This window comes from Apostichopus japonicus, chromosome 5, assembly GCF_037975245.1.
Source record: "Apostichopus japonicus isolate 1M-3 chromosome 5, ASM3797524v1, whole genome shotgun sequence".
Taxonomy (NCBI): Eukaryota; Metazoa; Echinodermata; class Holothuroidea; order Aspidochirotida; family Stichopodidae; genus Apostichopus; species Apostichopus japonicus.
Genome location: NC_092565.1, coordinates 2,809,223 through 2,828,778, shown reverse-complemented (window position 1 = coordinate 2,828,778; position 19,556 = coordinate 2,809,223). Strand labels below are relative to the sequence as shown.

General features: G+C 35.7%; 1 protein-coding gene across 6 annotated transcripts in view; it reads left to right on the top strand.

The window, feature by feature from the left end:
* Window positions 1-19,556, top strand: part of LOC139967297 (slit homolog 2 protein-like) — a 102,373-nt gene that overhangs the window by 22,385 nt on the left and 60,432 nt on the right. For all 6 annotated transcript variants that reach the window (XM_071970950.1, XM_071970948.1, XM_071970947.1 and 3 more), the window contains exon 4: window positions 4,141-4,212. In XM_071970950.1, the coding sequence (XP_071827051.1) occupies window positions 4,141-4,212 (72 nt within the window). The remainder of the gene's footprint in view (window positions 1-4,140; window positions 4,213-19,556) is intronic.

The window sequence follows — 19,556 nt, the reverse complement described above, 5'->3', positions numbered from 1 at the left end:
TTTATGAGCTATTAATGATTCTTTTTGCAAACTTGATTCAATATTTTGTCTTAGTGACGAACAAAGTTTGGCCAAGACTTGTCAATGTAATTACCAATTGATTCCTGTCATGCTCAACTTTAAAGGAAAAACATAACAAATATTGTGTGATATGGAACAGTTTTTTCACTCTCCCTGGAAGATTTGAGCTTATTATTTTATATATTACCATAGAATTCTATAGTTCCTATGTAGAAGACTGCTATACATCTTCACCCCTCTATAGCAACGTGTCCATTTTGTATAGCACGTTTGCAATGGGATACTGCATTAATTTTTCTCTGACCACTGATAAGCATAGGTTTACAGAGTTAGACAACCTATTTTATAAACAGTATATGTTACTCAATACAAATGATATATGCTTGGTTTTCAGGAGACAGTCCTAATTATACTCTGTGTGTTGGCTGCATTTCTGTGTAATATCACAATGAAATAAAATATATACTTAGAAATGATAAGTAGTAAAAGACCGGTTGACAAATGTTTATCAAGAAGGTCAGAATTTAGAGAGCAAAGGGTTTCATGTGGAAATAATTCTTCAGTATAAATAATCTAAGTTTAAATGCCATAACAAAGAACTGTAGCCACAATTCTCTGATGTTGTTGAGTTGCCCGGAGCATAAATAACCTTAGAACAATGTTTGCAGCACCTGTTGGAGCTAACATCCCAAATATTTGAGAGCATAAGGGCAAGTCCTGAGAGGAAACAACTCAGGTTCCCTTTTTTTCTGTTACTGATATTTTTTTTCCTCTTTCAGTTTGATGAGGAACAGCCTAGATCTTTGAACTGCTTGTTAAGCACCACTTGGCATACTCCAATCTTTTCATAATTCAACTGTTCAGATACTTTAACTGTCCGTTTCGCACCTAGCCTGACAGGAAACTCCCCTGTTGAATTCTCTTTTGCAGACAATTTCTTTGTGTGAAGAGGTCTTTCCAAGACGACCCATCCATGAAATAGATTGCATTCTTGCACACATCTCGGATAACCTTTTCATATTTTTGCAGAAAAGATGGCTGGCCTTCCTTTTATCCATAGGACTCATAGAATTTCAAAAGCTCTTCTAAGTAGTTTACTAAAATGGCATTCAATGGCGGCGGAAGTTTACATTTGGTAAAAAATTAATTACATGTTGCCTCAGCTCTAGTGTGTTGTATTTTTGTACTGTGCCCCCTGAGAGCTTATCAGTATATTAGGACATTCACGAAAGAAGGTGCTGTAATACCAGGAATGGTTGCTTTCAAAGAAGAACTATGAAGAAGGTGCTATCAGCTTCCAAGAGATGTCATGAAACAGTTTTCGCTTTCAAATTCCTGCATTGCTTTCCATTCCAATATTTCAGAAGTGTTTAGCTTTAGAGGGGTTTGTAAAATTCTTTAGATAATTTGAGAGATTTCTATAGATCTGGGTATGTTACGAGTACTAAAGATTGTTACAATTCCACCCAAGAAGAAGTGCATTTTAAATCTACTTTAACTAGAACAAGAGGTCGCTATAACAAGAGGTCGTCTTCTTTCTCTCTGCTAAAAGCAGTGAATTATTATATTTCACATATTTTGAGAAAGGTTTTGATATTCCTAACTCACTTTTTCCAGTTAATATTGTAATTCTTATATCGATATGTTCATCAAACTAAAAGCCCTCTGTGGTGTTCCAAAGTTTCTTATTATCCACTGAAGATAGATAGTAATTGAAACTGACGCTATTATGGTAGTTTAATATTGGCGTCCTCTGAGTTCAAATAGAAGAAATAGTTAGAACCAAGTAATCAGGGATCATGATAGTTCAAGGTTATTATAGGCAGCATGGGTCTGGCAACCTCCTACAGTGGACATATTATTGGTCAAAGGTTCTTTCAGAGAGCTCTCTCCACTCAGATTGTATTGTATTGTATTTTAGATCCTCCTGCAAGCAGGAACTCGCGAAGAAGCCTCATTGGCTTATCAAAGCCGCAAGCTGACCGAAGTCAGTCTCTTAGATTCATATTTAATGTCCATGATTATGAATTGTCATTTGTCAACAACTCTGTAACTGGACGATATACATTAATCTTGGAGTGACTTGAACTCGGGACCTTATGATTGGAAGGCACCAACGTTAACCACTGAGCTAACACTCCAGATCTGTTTCTATTTACTGTAACTGAGCAGGTTTGTCATGATGTATAAATATATAGGAATCTGCATTATCCAGTTTATCTTCCATATCTGGACCAACCCTCTCGTCCTGACCTGTTTCGATACAGATTTTCACTAATTATTGATGTAACACTGGCTTTAGTTCAAACTCCATGAAATAGAAGCTTAAAAAAGGGGTGTTTCTTCAGTTCCTAATGTTACACTATGTTTTAACCCTTTAATACATATCTGTGTTAACTCACATCATTCAAGATCTACTTGCTTTGGTGGTCAGTATTAAATGGTGACTTTTGGCACAGAACATTTAACTTTAATATGTACATTCCAAAAATAGTTGCATATTTTAAAGTTGATTATTTCAAACTTTTGAATAACTGAAGAAACATTACTAGTACAGTAGTACTTAAAATTTTGTTTTCTTGCAATATGATAAAATTCTGCCTAAAATAACCCTTTAAGTTTAAGTACTTAGCAGTTTGGAATCAACCAACATCCCACGATAAAATTCTCTGGGTATAGTCTGTAATTAATGTAAAAGCATCATTATAATTAACACTTCAACCTAATTAGGTATTAACACAATTGGTCTACTTCCACAAACCATTACAGTGTAAGAAAGTACTACAGAAGAAGATCCATACACTGTACAGTAAGTGTAATGTAAAACATGTGTAAGCCCAAAGGTTTTACAACAATATTTATTAAGTACAGTGGAGTGGGGATGCTTCTCTTCTTAAGTCTGTCAAAATAAACTTTTTCAACTGAGTTCTCTTCTTAAGTCTGTCAAAATAAACTTTTTTTCAACTGAATTTTTACAGACTTCACAAAGAAGATTGTTGATAAAGTTAAAAGTTGTTCTGTATGGGTGTTGTGAATGCCCTGGTCCAGTTTTACTCCTATTGTCATGAAGGTGGTGATTGATATGTCTATGAAAATGTGGCCTATTGTCCATCCTGTGAAAGTAGGGAAACCTGTGGTGTGCTAGTGGTTTAACACTTAAGACAGCAAGAATGTGGTGTCAAGAAATATTCCCATTATACAATAGGAAACGTTTTTGGGAGGCATGGGAAAAATTCTGAAATATTCTCATGGTATTGATGATGAGCTCAGTTTCAGTATTGACCAGCAGTGGAGCAGCCCTGTATCTGTCCATATGGTTTATAATAATAATAATAATAAATGAGACTTATATGGCGACAAATCAGTAGACAAAAGTCACTGCTCAAGGCGCTTTACAAAGAAATCAAATTAATTTACAAGAGAACAAGTGAAAAAATGGTATAAAATGCACATCAATTGACAGTTTCAAAAGTCAATAACAGGTAAATAAGGGTGGTCTTGGTTGCATCTTCGTTACATTTTAATATGATTTTCAAGATACGTATACTTCTACTTCTAGATAAATCATGGAATCAATAGGCAAAGCTGCCAACATTCAGAGTGGAATAGAAATCTTGTTAAGTTGGTATTGGTATTGGAAAATACTACTTCTGAATGGTTGAAAGTTTGCAACTTTACCAAATGCTCACGTTGATGTCAGGAACAAGTGTTTGTTGTCACCATGAAAATGCAAAGAGAAAAATAAGAGATTTCACCTCCCAGTAGCAGCCTCCTGATAATGAGTTTTGAACCAGGATATCTCCCAATCAGAAATCAAGTTGTATGGGGATTAAGTTGTATGGGGATTAAGCTGTATGGGGATTAAGTTGTATTGGGATTAAGTTGTATGGGGATTTCCAGCATCTCTATCATATAAGATGAATATGGTACGTGGGTTTGCTTTTCCTTTATGCAAATCCCTGGGATCATAATTCAAGTTGTTTTCAAGTTGGTTTCAGAAACTTCCAAAGTTACAGTAGCATGAAATTCTTAGATAAAGACTGAAAACTAAATTCTGTTCAACAATGAGTCTATACAATACAATGCTTAATTATGTTTTCCCCATTATTTTCCTTGCAGGAGGTTAAATAACAACAAACTTCAAAATTTGCCAGAGCTTCTGTTTTCGAAGATGGGAAATTTGTATACCTTGTAAGTATATACCTTGATTTTGTTTTCATTGATTGGATCGGTTACTAGGGTAACTAAGGTGTGTTACAATGCACCATCCCATTGTTGGGATGTGGTTACAAACAACTGTGAGAAATTCACACTGTTTTACAGTAGTGTAGCATGAATTGAAGGAATTACAGAAAATACTTTACATTTTTACCATGGAAGAACACTGACAGCTTGTCAAAACTGGCAACTATTTGTGCCACAGAACATGAGATTTACTGTCTCTAATTAGCGACTCTCAACAAAACACTGCTTTACATGATAAAACTCAATTTTAGGCTAATAATTTCTTTTCATCTCAAAATATATCATTTATTTGACTATCTATTTAATATTAAAATTCAGTTTGGACAGAAAAAACTAGTGAAATCTAACTATGTGAATATTCTCTTTTGTATTACACTTGTCTTGCATCTTCTATGTTCAATAGTACAAACAGATACAAACTAATACAAACAGACTTATTACTTTAAAATATTAAAATCGCTATTATAATAATCCATGTTTGTCAAATCTCTTGCACAAGACAAGAGTCTTCCAAACAGGTTATGACATAACTTAAAGAAGTCACATGGGGGGCACATTGGGTATACCTCAGAAAACTAAATTCCTTGACATGTCTTATGGAATGTAGAATGATTTGGTTTTAGTTTCCAGGAGATCAAAACTAGTCTGCATGGGCTGTGTGATTCAAGTGTTTCTTTAAGCATCTTGTATTGATGGAAAGCTGTTTGTTCCAGCCTTGCATAGTTGTCAATAGAATGTAATGATAGATACCCATTGCCAAATCAGTCTTAGATACTAAGAACATTATCAGTAATTTGAGTACCGTTCATAGAGACAGCGCGAACTAAAGGTCCCAGCAGAAGGAACAGGACAAGTGAAGAGCAATTTGGGATCTCCAATTTCTTTTCTGGCTTTGTGAGGAGGAGTCACCAAATAGAATTAAAAGGATTTGTCCATTGATGGCCCCTCTAATCTGGGATTTGTAAGTTGTTTTGTCTGTCAAACAGAATGGGTATCATTGGCACTGGACAGTGATGTGTGCTCTATGCTTTGACACAATGACTGAAGGCTAATGAAAGGGCACATAATACCTACAACCTGAAAGCAACCAATTGATTTGATATGGTGGATTGCTAATGATTCTCATGTCTAGGTCAGAATGGGGCAGCAATTTATTGATTGCCAGGCAAAACCAAAACTTCCTGCTTAAAATAATTACTAGAGTCTGCATGGAGTAAGCTTGAAAAGAATTCTAAGAAGTCTGCTGGAATGTTTTCCTCAATATTAAGAGACGGGGGAGGGGGGGAGGGGTCTTTGTGTGAGTTTATAAACACCATTTGATGAAGGTGGCTATATGTCTCTTAATACATTATCAGTCTGTCTTACTGTACCTTGCAATATTTTGCCATGTCATAAAACAAACAGCAAAGTTACCCTGTTATTTAGTTGTGCGTACTGGCTTGCCATGATACAGATGGATCTAACCCAAGCTGTCAAAGGTTTACACTTCCATGCTATCTTTCTTTCTATTCTTATTCTGCGTTTCATGTTACATCGCTCTGTGAATCAGCGATTAAATATGCACTACTGTTGGTTACCACACATCACAAGTTCCACCTCCTCCAGTGGGGTTTAAATACAAACATAAGCCCTGAGTTAAAAAGAAAAAAGTATGTTTAACACAGCATACTGTAATTGCTTGCTCTGATAATGTGAGAACAGCATACCATTCCCTAGCATTGTTAAATACGAGTTTGGGGGTTGTGTTCCACAGACTAATATAAGTCTGCTGTTTTTAAATTGAGCGGATCTTACCTTCATTAATTGAAATATGAAAACATAACCAAAGAGGTAACTGTGTACACAGTTAAGAACTTGATTGTCAAATGCAGTAATTTGAGTATTATGCTTACAGTTCTAGGTGGACTCCCTCCCTACCCCCCATGGTGTCCAAAGCTGGTTGTGTAAACTCCCGTAAAAGCTGCGTGCTGCATTGGAGTGTGTAAATACATGGCTCAATCTACATAGGAGATCTGTGTGGTTTCGCTGAACATTCATAGTGCATCATGAGCAGTTTAATACAGAGAATTGGTTCCCCCCCAACATGAAATACGATCAACATTGCAGTTACATAATTTATCATCTACTTTCATTATTCTTACGCTCATTTTGGTATTTGATAGAAGTAGACATATCATATTTTCAGGTACCTTTCCATTCTTCTACTGGTCAAAAAATATGGTATTGTGACATTAATTGAATGGAAAATGCAGCTTTAAATCTGATAGTGGTTTCTACCTACCATCATGACAAAACCATTTTACACAGCTGACTGGGCTACCAAATTGATCACATAGTGAATACTCTGGGAGAAGTGATCATGCTGTGAGGTTTCCATTCATGCCTTTGATCTGTCTAAGTGCCGAGAATGTCAATCAATACGGAGATCTCCAGGAGCAATGCTTTACTCCTCTCCCATCCGTCATCCATCAGCCTCACTGTCATGTCAGTCAGGGTAATGGGCCAAAGTGTGGTTCAAACTGTGAAGGCCATCACGTCTGAATGCGGGGGAAAGACTAAGAGATTTGCCGTAAATGAGTTAATTATTGGATAACCTGGCAGGATCTATATCAGTTACATTCATTCCAAATACTTTGGATATATTTCATCTCTATGAACATTGGCTTATGAATGCAGTTTAAGTTGAAAGTACGAGTGCACCGAACGAAACAAGAGTTCTCGACCGGTATCATGTATTAATGATTGTAGTCTCAGTAAAGGACCCCCTGTCAAGTTTGTTTCTCTTCCACTGGTTCAGAGATGTCATTGATTTGTTTGTGACATCCCAAAGAGCGGGCATAATAGTTTGGCAAGTGTGAGGGGAACATTGATGTGAGGTTTACATGCTTTAATTTATAATGTACACAGTACACTTATATTACAACGGGTTGAGACTATAGTGTTAAACTTAAATGAGTGGTGATAACATAGACTTGACGTTGTCACTTTAAAAAAACATCATGATATGCTTAGCTAACAACTGGCTAAAATGAATATGCTGAGATTTGTTAAAGGAAATGCATTTTAAGCTGGTACATGACTAATAGTATGACATTGGAATGTGTGTGTTCAGTACTGTGACAAAACAGACATGTCCATAACATATATGCACAGAAACAAATAGGAAAAAAGTTAGATAAGGCTGGATCTCAATTCAGGGAAGTTCATAGAATTCTTACTAGATTGTAATTTGTTTGTCCCAACAGCAACCAAACCATTTTTTTATTACAAACAATTAAACTGCATATTGAATAGTTACAGTAAAATATAGCAAGGTGTGATTTTATTGGTCCATAATTTCACTGTTCACTCACCTTCTTTGGAAATTCACATAACTCTCCTTAGTGATGAAACTTTTAACAATTTTTTTAAATTGGTCTAAAATGTACATTTTAGGTGATCTTTCTTCAACTTGTTCGCAATACAGTGAAATTCATGTATGCATGTAGGCCCCTACATTGGTTTCAAATGAGGAGCGTTGCAAAAGGTCAAAGTTACAGTAGTGAAACAGGGATAATGGCGTCTAATCTGCCTGTTTACCATTTGCACTTTTTGTTAAATTTCAAGGTACTTTGGAGACCTCACGCATGAAATCCTGTTAAACAACCAAATACAGACACTTACTCAAGTTTGGGGCCAAACCAAAAGAATTTATATTACAATTTTCATGTCTTTTCAAACCATTTTGGGCAATGCCCCATCCTCCTTAAAGGATTAAGGCATGAATCCAGGTGCATTGGAATGTTGCAGTCCATGAGTAGGAATCGCTGAAGAACTCAGCAGAATTGTCAATGTTGAAAGCCAATGTACCTCTTCAGAGGTAGAAATGCTGTTATCTCTGATGTTTAGTGACAAATGTACCCCCAGTGAACTGGTTTCTTTATTCTTCTTTCATAAGAAAGAACTTAAGTACCACCTAGGCAAAACAGTTACCTACATGGGACAATGGCAACTCACAGGAATATCCGTTTCATGCTTCATCACCCTGTAAGTCAAGGATAAATTGATTTTATGGATGTATATTGGTGAAGGGTTCAATGGCCTATGATAAGTTAAGGTCCTTTTAGAGTCAACAAAGATAACAGGTTAAGCAGGCGATCACTCAGGTGTATCTAATGGCTTGCCAGGAATCCATATTGGTTTATATGCAGTTAAATCTTTAACACCTTGAGAGATAATAGAATCAGTTGAGTACCCTTTCCATATGTGAAGGTTGCATTCATGGAGGTCTAATACACCACCTCCTGGAGATCTATGGAATGCCAAAATGACTAAAAATAAGTCCCTGTTTGAATCCTTGACTTGCATGTACCCTCACAATCCAGAGTGCCATACTTTAAACTCTACGCCACTATTTTTAGTTCCCAAATTTCCATTTTTATTTCCTTAAAGTCTAGGATAAAATAACCTGTGCTTGTGCTATAATTTTGCTGTGTTCCAGGCCTTTACTAGTTATCACAGTCACATATAGAGGGCTCTGTATATTGTGATTTACAGTAGTGTTCCACGCATTGTAAGACACCTTTAACGTTGATATAACCCCGAACTTGGTCTATAAATAACCTGCGATGTTATGTTGTAGTTTAGTACTTGTTAGCTGTGATAGCAGAATGATGTCAACTGAGTTAAGTAAATATCCAGAGTGCAATTGGTTTGTATATTTTGATGAAGTCATCACTGCAATGTAACTTGACAGCTCAGCTCACATTCCAAATGTATCTTACACTTCAAGGCCATATCAGCAACAGGGTTATGAAAGGTCAAACTAAGCTTCTAATGAACAGTCACGCTGATGACATCACAATCTACCCAATGTGATACATTTCCAATAACAACAAGTTATTTAACCATTTGCCTTTAAGATAGATTCTATTCGGATTTAAACGTCAGGCGCCATAAATTATTTTACTATCCAAAGTAAGTCACTGGAAAACATCCCTGTCTTAGAGTGGTACATAGTGGAGTTTTATAAGGAGCAGCATTTTGCAAACTAGTCATTTCTTAATTGCATAGATCCACTGTCTCTGATAATAGACTACGCTGTGTTCTTGTTTATTACCTACTATTATATGTTTGGTCAAGGAATTAACCCATTTACTGTAATCCATGGTTTTCCCACAACTCCTATAAAGGCAGTTACTAGTGACTTTTTGTAAGAGGAAACCTAAAGGCTGATTGAATATATACTAGTCCCTTGTGTGATATTAACAAGGTTTAAAATTGTTTCAAGAGCTGGATGGAACTAACTAGGTTATGATAATGGCCGATAGAGTTTGTACCAGTTGTTTTTGTGGATGGTAGCTGGAATTACTGTTAACTGTACAAGCATTAGATTAGAGGTTTTGCGGTGCACTCATTTCATGGGTAGTAATATGCTTTGGTTAGCATCTCATGTATTAGTATGCAATCAGTCATTTCCAATTGAAAAAATAGGATATTGCGGTGCTTAGTCTACAAAAGTGTGGCATGTCAGGAGATGTACCGAGATGGTGGCAACCTGATGAAACACTCTGTGAAAGCCTGTATGTAGTACATAATATACAGGGTAAATATTCTATCCCAAAACATTGAAGCATTTTCTGTGACCTGATAAAAGAGGTAATGTCTTCTTCCCCACTTTATGTATTACGAGTACAATAAGCATAAGTATGAGTACAATAGCATGAGTGCGAGTACAATAGCATAACAGCTTGAGTACGAGTACAATAGCATTATTGAGTACGAGTACAATAGCATCATAGCATGAGTATGAGTACAATAGCATATTAGCATGAGTACGTGTACAATAGCATCATTGCGTGCGAGTACAATAGCATTATTGAGTATGAGTACAATAGCATCATAGCATGAGTATGAGTACAATAGCATCATAGCATGAGTATGAGTACAATAGCATTCTAGCATGAGTACAATAGCATAACAGCTTGAGTACAATAGCATCATAACATGAGTATGAGTACAATAGCATTCTAGCATGAGTACAATAGCATAACAGCTTGAGTACAATAGCATCATAGCATGAGTATGAGTACAATAGCATTCTAGCATAAGTACAATAGCATAACAGCGTGAGTACAATAGCATCATAGCATGAGTACGAGTACAATAGCATTTAATAGCATGGGTACGCAAATGAAACCTTTTCATGCTTGCAGTCATACATCTTCCTCCTGCAACTGTGCAAGTGTAATGGCATATTACTGTATGGTGTGCTAAAAGTAGTCACAGCTTTGACTGTAAAGTCTGGTCAGTATTTCTACTTTTATAAGATTTCTGTCGATGCAATGTGTGCCTCTTAAAGTGATATGTCTCTTATTCCCAAACTATATTTATTTATCCATGAAGAGTGTGAAACATTTACACAATTAAAACCCAAAAATTCCTCTCAGGTCTATAATGAAGAAACTTTAGACAGTGTTTTTTCTCTTGTGTGGTTATTTTTGTATGAATACAGTTTGAGAAAGGCTTGCTGAAATACTAATGTTAGAATGTTGCATACCTTTTTGCCAGCTTGACAACACCTGGGAGCCCTGTTTCGTTCTGATTTTCAGTCTGGAGATAGACATCCAAGACTGATTTTCTGAGACAGGATATATTATGTAGGTTTTTTTCAGTAAGAGTAGCTGTAAAATTTCAAAATGTGAAAAGTAGTCAAGGTAGTTTGATGTAGGTTTGTATCACGCAGAATGACCACATGATTTATGAATACATTTTGGTAACGTTGTGCAAGAATCTCTGTATATACTGTCATTAGTGTCTTATAATCTGAATGGGGAATTTGTATTGTTCAAAACAACAAACAGATACTGTTGGTATTTTGTTTAATGACATTTATGAGGTATTTGGTAGTGCATTTGAGCCCTTTAGACAACTTTTAACTAAGCCAAAGGATATGATATTAATTAGGTGGTGTTATTGTGTAACTTGGGATGAGCTGTAACGATTCCATGAACTGCATCTCTATCAATCATATACAGTAATGTACCACTTGTGCATTGCAGTCTAGTTTTTGTCAAGCTCCTTTGTTTAATACATTAGGAGTGTAATTTCATTTCGTTTCTCATGAAATACTAAGATTCTTTGTACAAAATTGCTGTTGTCATTGCGTTTGTGAAGCAAATGCTATTTACTCATGTTTACATTTCAAAGCGGAAGTTTTATTCCCGGAATATATAAAGAAGTATAATGATGTGTGTTTTTAGTTTAGTTAGAAGCTGTCTTACTTTGCTTAATCATCTGTGAACACATCAGGGGGCCAAGCTTTTTGCTCTTATGTCCATTCAACCACCTGTGGGCAATTGGGGTTCCCATAGGAGGCACAGCAAGGGCGTTACATGACATTATTCCCTTGAGAATGCATTGAAATATGTCATACAGCTTGTTAAAGCTAAGAATAGATAAAAAGTTTCAGCACTCACTAATGGGATTCACATGGAATTAATAAGTTAAAGGCATGCTGTGAGTACCATGTGTTGTATAAAACTTGTTTGTTGATGTTACTTCGATCCAAAACAGTATACATATAATCTCCAAACCTTGTACTAACAGAAAGCAGGGAACATTATGCTGTTTATATTTTAAATTGAGATTTAAAACTTTGTTCGCAATAAAAAGGGTTTTTTTTTTTCCATAAAAAATATACGATATTATCACATCATAAAGTAACAGGTCAATTTCTTCTTTTATTGAAAGTTATTCAATGATTTTTCATGACAATCAGGAACTTTTTTTACCATTTAATCACTTACATTGATTTACCGAAGACAAAATGAAAGGCTTTTATAAGCAATAATAAATATATTAATATTGTCAATTTAACAGATGGGATAGAAGCTGAGGCAGGGACATTGGAGTTGGGGGGGGTGTGAGGATGGGGGAGGATGGGTCCTACAGTAGGGGAGGCAATAGCTATAGTCCCCATCTGCCAACCTCAAAAGGGGCTCCACTACATTGGGGGAGGGGATGGATTGGAGAGGAAGCTATTTTTTTTTAGATTCTCATGTCACTGACTGGAAATCCCACAGATCTAGCCAAACATTTTATTGCTCATATATGCAAATTCAATTTTAATTCAATTCCCAGAAACTTGCACTAGCACAAAGTTATTATCTTCCTGGTTGGGCTGGTTTATGCAATAACATTGGACCCTTGGGATATTTATACTTAGATCATGGAGCTATAAACAGTTTATAGCTCAATGCTTAGATTAAGACCTAGATCCAAGTCATCCTTGTGAAATATTAATTTACATTCATGATGGATTTATACATAATTGTTAGGCAGAGAACCTTTTTCTAAATCACACAAAATTCCTAATTATGTACTCTCTTATTATTTGTTTTTACTTGAAAATGAGAAAATGATTTTTCCCCAAGTTAAACATATGGAGATATTGTTTTACATTCATTCAATCACCAATCGTTAAATGCAAATTAGACAACATTTTCATGCCCGATTAAGGAAAAATCATACTGTATGTAATGGTGACCTTTAAAGCCCATGTCTAGTAACTCCTTGGGAGATCTGGTAATTTTGAGTGATTCAAGTATGGATTTAGTAATACATCAGGAAGCATGTAACCCCAATTAACCTACTTGACATTTGAAAGTGACATTTTTATGACATCTGTCAAGCATTAGAGTTCATGTCAAAAAGAGGTAATCCTTCTTGATGTCCAGGGTGTTCATGTATTTAAAGCTATATGTATACTACCCTTGGAAGGCCAATTCTAATTTACTTCCTTTGGTTTGGACTTAAATAATCTACAACCTGCATTGGAGTTTTCATTTGGAGGTAACATCGTCTTGCTGTACAAGAATAGAGAACAACATCTAATACCTAGTCCACTATAAAGGATGAAACCAACTGGTTGCTATTACTTGGAGCAACCAGTGGTTTTACCCACAATAGAATTCTTTGCAGTAATAAATAAGAGTGAGGTGTAAAGAATGATTTGTCCGTAATATGACATGAGTTGGCCTAAAGTTACAATTCAATGAGAAATGCATCTTGAAAGCAACTTTTTGCAATAATTGCTAATTTTTGAATTTACTAGCCAACACACAAACTTGCAATCTGTCATTTGAAGCAAGATTATCCTAAATGTTGTACCCAAAGAACTGTTAATTAACTATGAACTAATGTATCTATTGAATTCTGAATTTTGAATTGGGAACTCAGGGAAAATTTACTGTTTTCTCTGCCCTTATGTTTTTGAAATAAATTTGACTAGTCAAGACAAGAAACTGCTATATTGTGAAACTTGAGTATCAAACATTATCATAAGCTAACAACAACAACAAATCAAGGCCAAAAAGTTCTGCAGTAATGACTTAGTAACTGTTCTTTTCTTCTTCTTTATACTCTGATATGATATGTATTTAATCACATTCCATTGTTTGGTTCCTTTGTTGGCAAGGGCGTAGGAACCGGGGGGGGGCTGGGGGGGCACCAGCCCCCCCAGTGAAAAATGTGGAGGGGCATTCCGCCCCCCGCTTCGCAAGTCAGAAAACCCCTTTTTCATTTCCAAATGAGAAAAAAAATCTCATTTGGAGCACCAAATTGCATCTAAGGCCAGGTGAAAATACAAATTAAGTTTACAAAATGGAGTGAGTGTTGAAGTGTGCTATATTGCACCAAATTGCATCTGAGGCCACCTGGAAATGCCAAAAATTCCAAAGGGGAGGAGGACACCCACTCCCCTTAGACCCCTCCCCCAGGCCGGCCATCAGTCTTCAGCCCCCCCCACTCAAATGTACCTTCCTACGCCACTGGTTGTTGGTCAGAAACGAAAGGACCTTTTAATAACACAGACCGATAGCTTCTATGTCAGTGGATCGGACCATCATATCGCTTTAAACTATTCTTCTATTTGGGTCATGAAGAGGAATGAAACAGCTTGGACAATCAGGTTAAGTAAAGAAGATGTTGAAAAGTAGCAATTTGCCTTGAATTTGGTCATTATTTGACCTTTCACCAATGTTGGTTATTTTGAGGAATGCAGGAATTTAAGGCAACTGGTCAATTTTACAGTAACTTTTATTTTCTGACTGGCAAGTAATACCTATTTCACAGAGCTGGCTGGCTTTGGTTGTCTTTTGCTTGCAATAATCTGAGTTTTCATCTCCAGAACAGTGTCTATTTGACTTAGCTCAGCAGACAATTATATTCACAGACTTTTACCTTTCCCCAGATATTCCTCTATCTCCACTAAGTAGAGAGGTGTCTTTATAAATTATGCAAACTTAAAATCTTGAAATTCTTAGTGGTATTAAAGTCAACCTGTGAACAACAACTAACACACACACAAAAGAATGCCCAAGTATAGAATAAGCAAAGAGATAGGTTTTGATAATGAAGTGAAAAGTCCTCTCTAAATGAATCAAAGCCAGACGGTTTTTGTTGATTATACAAAGAAAACCCTTTTTACAGTTGTGTCGCGATCATGTCGTAGTCACCTTGAGTAGGCTCAAGTTCACAAACCAATATTCTTAAAATGTTCTCAAGGACAGTCAGTACAAATACTCATTCAAAGGGAACTGTGTAGTGCTGTACTATTTTGTTCCTTCTGTAAAGTTATAGAAAAGGGAATATTATTCAAAGCACTGCTGTCTACCAGGCTAACAATTAAGTGGGAAATTTCTCCACAAATGAAGTTGCTTCATGCTGCATATATGTACATTAGGCTTTTACTTTTTCTCTTCCAGGATTACTCAAGTGTTTATTTCTAAGTAGGTAATAATGTTTTGAACCACTGTGATACAAAATTGATACATGTATAACTACTCTGATAGTTTCCTGCATTAAAAACTGTGCCAGAATGGCATTGCTTGTTACCTGCCCCTTAGTTCATCCAATTGTAAAGACTATTCTCTTTCAATCCTAGCTGTTTACTATTTATTAATATATATTAATATATTTATTACAACATGGAGTTGTAGAGCTCACCGTGATTACACCTTCATAATGATAGAATCATGTTATTAATCACACTAAGCAACTAATAACCTTCTATTATTCCCATTCAGTATTATGGGGAATGTTTGAAGCATTGAGTTTTTGATGTAACTGGAACAACTCCCTGATGTAACCATGGAAGTGGGTATCCTCCTGTTCTGGTGTCAGCTGAACTCTTATTTAGATATTGGTAGATGGCTATTTTAAGGTGGTTAGATAGATAGTACAGTAGCCATTAAGTACAGTACATGTGGCTAGGGTTGTTATCAAGGGCTATATCCTTCTGTTAATATAGGTGTAAAACACTCTACATATGGTTGGGAGACTATAATAGACTCATGTGATTGATATTGATGGCAGCTAGAAAACTTGTAAAACTTTCATAATGCTTGAGTGACTTTGCCAAAGTTGAATTTTTTATTTTAAAGAATTGACATAATTGGTTTGCTTTGTAAAAGGTCACTGCGTCTTGTAAGGTGGTGTAGACAAGGTTCAGTGAGAATGAAAGACACATTGTGGGGCTGTTCATGCAGTTGTCAAAATTACTTCACCTGTTATGTTTGTAACAGTGATAGATTTTGGAGATAGGAACCTTAGTAATAAAGTAACCTCATTTGTATGCAAAGTAGTCCAGGCCTAGCTTGATCTGCTAACAAAGCTTTGCAGGCATAGAATACGTGAACATACATTTATTTTGATAACTATGGACGTTGTTGTGTTATATATGGTGCGAACACCAATATCACTAAACTAGTAAGAAGGAATTTTTTTATAGAGGTCTTTTGCATGACAAATGTTAGGATAGAAACATAACTAGCTGCAAATGGATAAACTGCATTGATCTCTGTCTAAATGCTACACCCGATGTGTCGGAATGTCACTTATTCCATGTTGTGTTTCTAAGAATTCTACCAAGTATAAATAAAGTTCATGTTTGATTGTAAATGCTACTCAGTGTAGGATTTCCCTGGTTTGATGCAACACTGTTAACCATAATACCAGAGAGTTTGCAAACCAGCACGGAAATATTGACAAGAATGAAATACCTGGCAGGTCAGAGGAATGAATGGTCATGGTAGTGGCTGTTTCAGTTTATCATCAAGGTCATAAAACTTTGCTTGGAAAAACCTTTTAATGCTTTCACTCAGGGGTGGTTCCCAGAGTATGATTCCCAATGGAGTTGTAAATACATCCCACAGGTCCTATGTTTACCCATATAATGAACCTTGGGAAGGATGATTGGACATATGCAAGAGCAGGGCAAGGTACACTGTAATAATGTGTGTGGTCCTTTCAGGAGGTACCTGTAAGATGTCCATCTACCAACATATCAGTTAGTTGGTTATATCTAGCATTATACAGCAAGCATTCTAATAGCGTACAGCAAGCATTCTATAGCATACAGCAAGCATTCTAAATAGCAAACAGCAAGCACTCTAATAGCATACAGTAAGCATTCTAATAGCATACAGCAAGCATTCTAATAGCATACAGCTAGCATTCTAATAGCATACAGCAAGCATTCTAATAGCATACAGCAAGCATTCTAATAGCATACAGCAAGCATTCTAATAATATACAGCAAGCATTCTAATAGCATACAGCAAGCATTCTAATAGCATACAGCAAGCATTCTAATAGCATACAGCAAGCATACTAATAACATACAGCAAGCATTCTAATAGCATACTAATAGCATACAGCAAGCATTCTAATAATATACAGCAAGCATTCTAATAGCATACAGTAAGCATACTAATAACATACAGCAAGCATTCAAATAGCATACAGCAAGCACTCTAATAGCATACAGCAAGCATTCTAATAGCATACAGCAAGCATACTGTAGCATACAGCAAGCATTCTAATAGCATACAGTAAGCATACTAATAACATACAGCAAGCATACTGTAGCATACAGCAAGCATTCTAATAGCATACAGCAAGCATACTGTAGCATACAGCAAGCATTCTAATAGCATACAGCAAGCATTCTAATAGCATACAGCAGGCATTCTAATAGCATACAGTAAGCATTCCAATAGCATACAGCAAGCATTCTAATAGCATACAATAAGCAATCTAATAGCGTACAGCAAGCATTCTAATAGCATACAGCAAGCCTTCTAATGGCTTTAGAATAATACTGATTTTTACAATTTAACTGAAATTTGCTGAAATCTTGTTCGTCATCCTGATTACAAATATATAACTGAAGAAAACAGAAAAGCAGAATTGATAGTGCCTTATAAAGGCAAAGTTTGTTCAATTATTATAATAATTCATAATTATGCCATCTAAAGACATACCTTTCATGAATACCACATTTTTTTAAAACTTAATATCTTTAAGAAAACTTCTTCAAATACTACATTGAGTTGCATTTCCATTGCAATATTACAATAATAGTCTGCCACTACAACACAATGACTGAAATGTGTCTCCATGGCTCTAGAAAAAAAGTTGTGCAGATTAATTGTGGATCTACACACAGAAATGAGAATTTTGTTGGCAGGCCTTCAAAGGAAAAATGTCAATATCTTGCAAAGTGTATCAATGGAGAGTGTATAGACCAATCAATAAATGGCTTCATATTTCAGTGAAGCAGGAACAATGGACCTGAGAGTATTAGAAGAAAACCCCAAAATGTAAAATACACAAAGGTTAGGGCCTCCTTCCTCAGCATCAAAACATGTCTCAATTTGTACAGTGTTCCTTAATTTGTAAGCTTTTGGAAATGCCATTAGTGTAATTTCACTCTGGAAATTGTTATTGATTTCTGGTGTTGGATCAGCTTTTCAGGTGTGGCAACATGAAAACAATTTGTAAATAGATGCTTGGTGTGTGTTACTAATCTGAGGCTCTAAAAGAGAGATATGCATTTTGTTTACATATATTGAAGAAGTGTTACAAGGCTACAAACAAGGATTTGATGATAGAAGAAAGTAGATCTTGTTTTATATTTAGAATTTGAATTAGCGTGGATAGGAAGCAATTTTCAGTATTGTTTTGTTTGTTAATTAATAGATTAATAGTAGAATACCTTTCGATACCAACTGGTTCAGGGCATTAGATTTCAATCTATCCAACTAACCAGAATGCCAACCTAACCAGAATTTAGGGCAGATGTAATCATGTAACCAGTTTGGGTATATTTTAAAACTCTTACTTCTTATTTCTCAACTATTTTTGGTGTCTTCACTTTAACTGCAGTTTTCAAATTTGTGTTGCTACATAAGATATCCCTGAAACATATTTTGCCATTGTTAGGCCTAAGTAGTTTGTGTAATTATTTTTTTCATATTAACCATATATATGAAAGGTTTTCAAAAACTGATTGTATTCCTTAAAATTCAGTCCCCAACAAGGCTTACTATTGAAGACAATTACCAATGATACAGATGATTCATCCATCCCAATCGTTATATCAAAATATATAGATCTTAATCTGTTCTTACTTCTTTCCAGTGTATAAGATTTAACACATGTCAAAAAGTTAATTGCTTACATAGATTAGGAAACCTAGGAAAGATCTGTAAACAGTGGTCATTCATACGGCCTAGAAGATGGGTCAATAGCTAATTACCCTTCAGTGTACTTGCTATTGGATTAAATTAAATGATAGCCTTGCAAGCATCAATTAAGGAATTACAAGCAATACAAAAGTGCTGTACATGGATTTGGATGACTCTGTGTGAACAATCATCATCGCAAACCTGCAAATAAACTTCTTGTGAAGCTGCATGCAGCAGAAATCAAATCCATCAGCAGATTAATCTCTGTAAAGTAGATTATATCAAACACAAGGCTGTTGGGTCAAACTGCTGTGTTAAGGCCATTAATTATTTCAAGAATCACTGAGGCAGACAGCACATATATGTATAGACCATAGGATGGATATTAACAACTGTATAGTAGTGATTGAGTAAGCAATTCAAAGCAAACCAAATGACCCAAAAATAATTCAACATATTTCAACATACTTCTCAAAACTTCCTTATGACAACAACTATAGAATATTTACATTTGCCAAAAGCAAAAGGATGCGCCGCTTTCGTTGGTGATGTAAATTTGTATGTGTGTTACACCTGACTGTAAATATGACTCAAGATAGTACCTGCTTCATTGAAGTTCACACTGGATATGAGCTAACCTTTGGTGTCTGCCAGAACCATGTCAAGATTTGTGGAGGTCAAATGTCATTTGAGGTCATAGGTCAAAAATTCTGACAACTTAGCAAATAAAATAATTTCATAAGGGTAAAGCTTGGATCAATGTCATGGTATGTGGAAGTT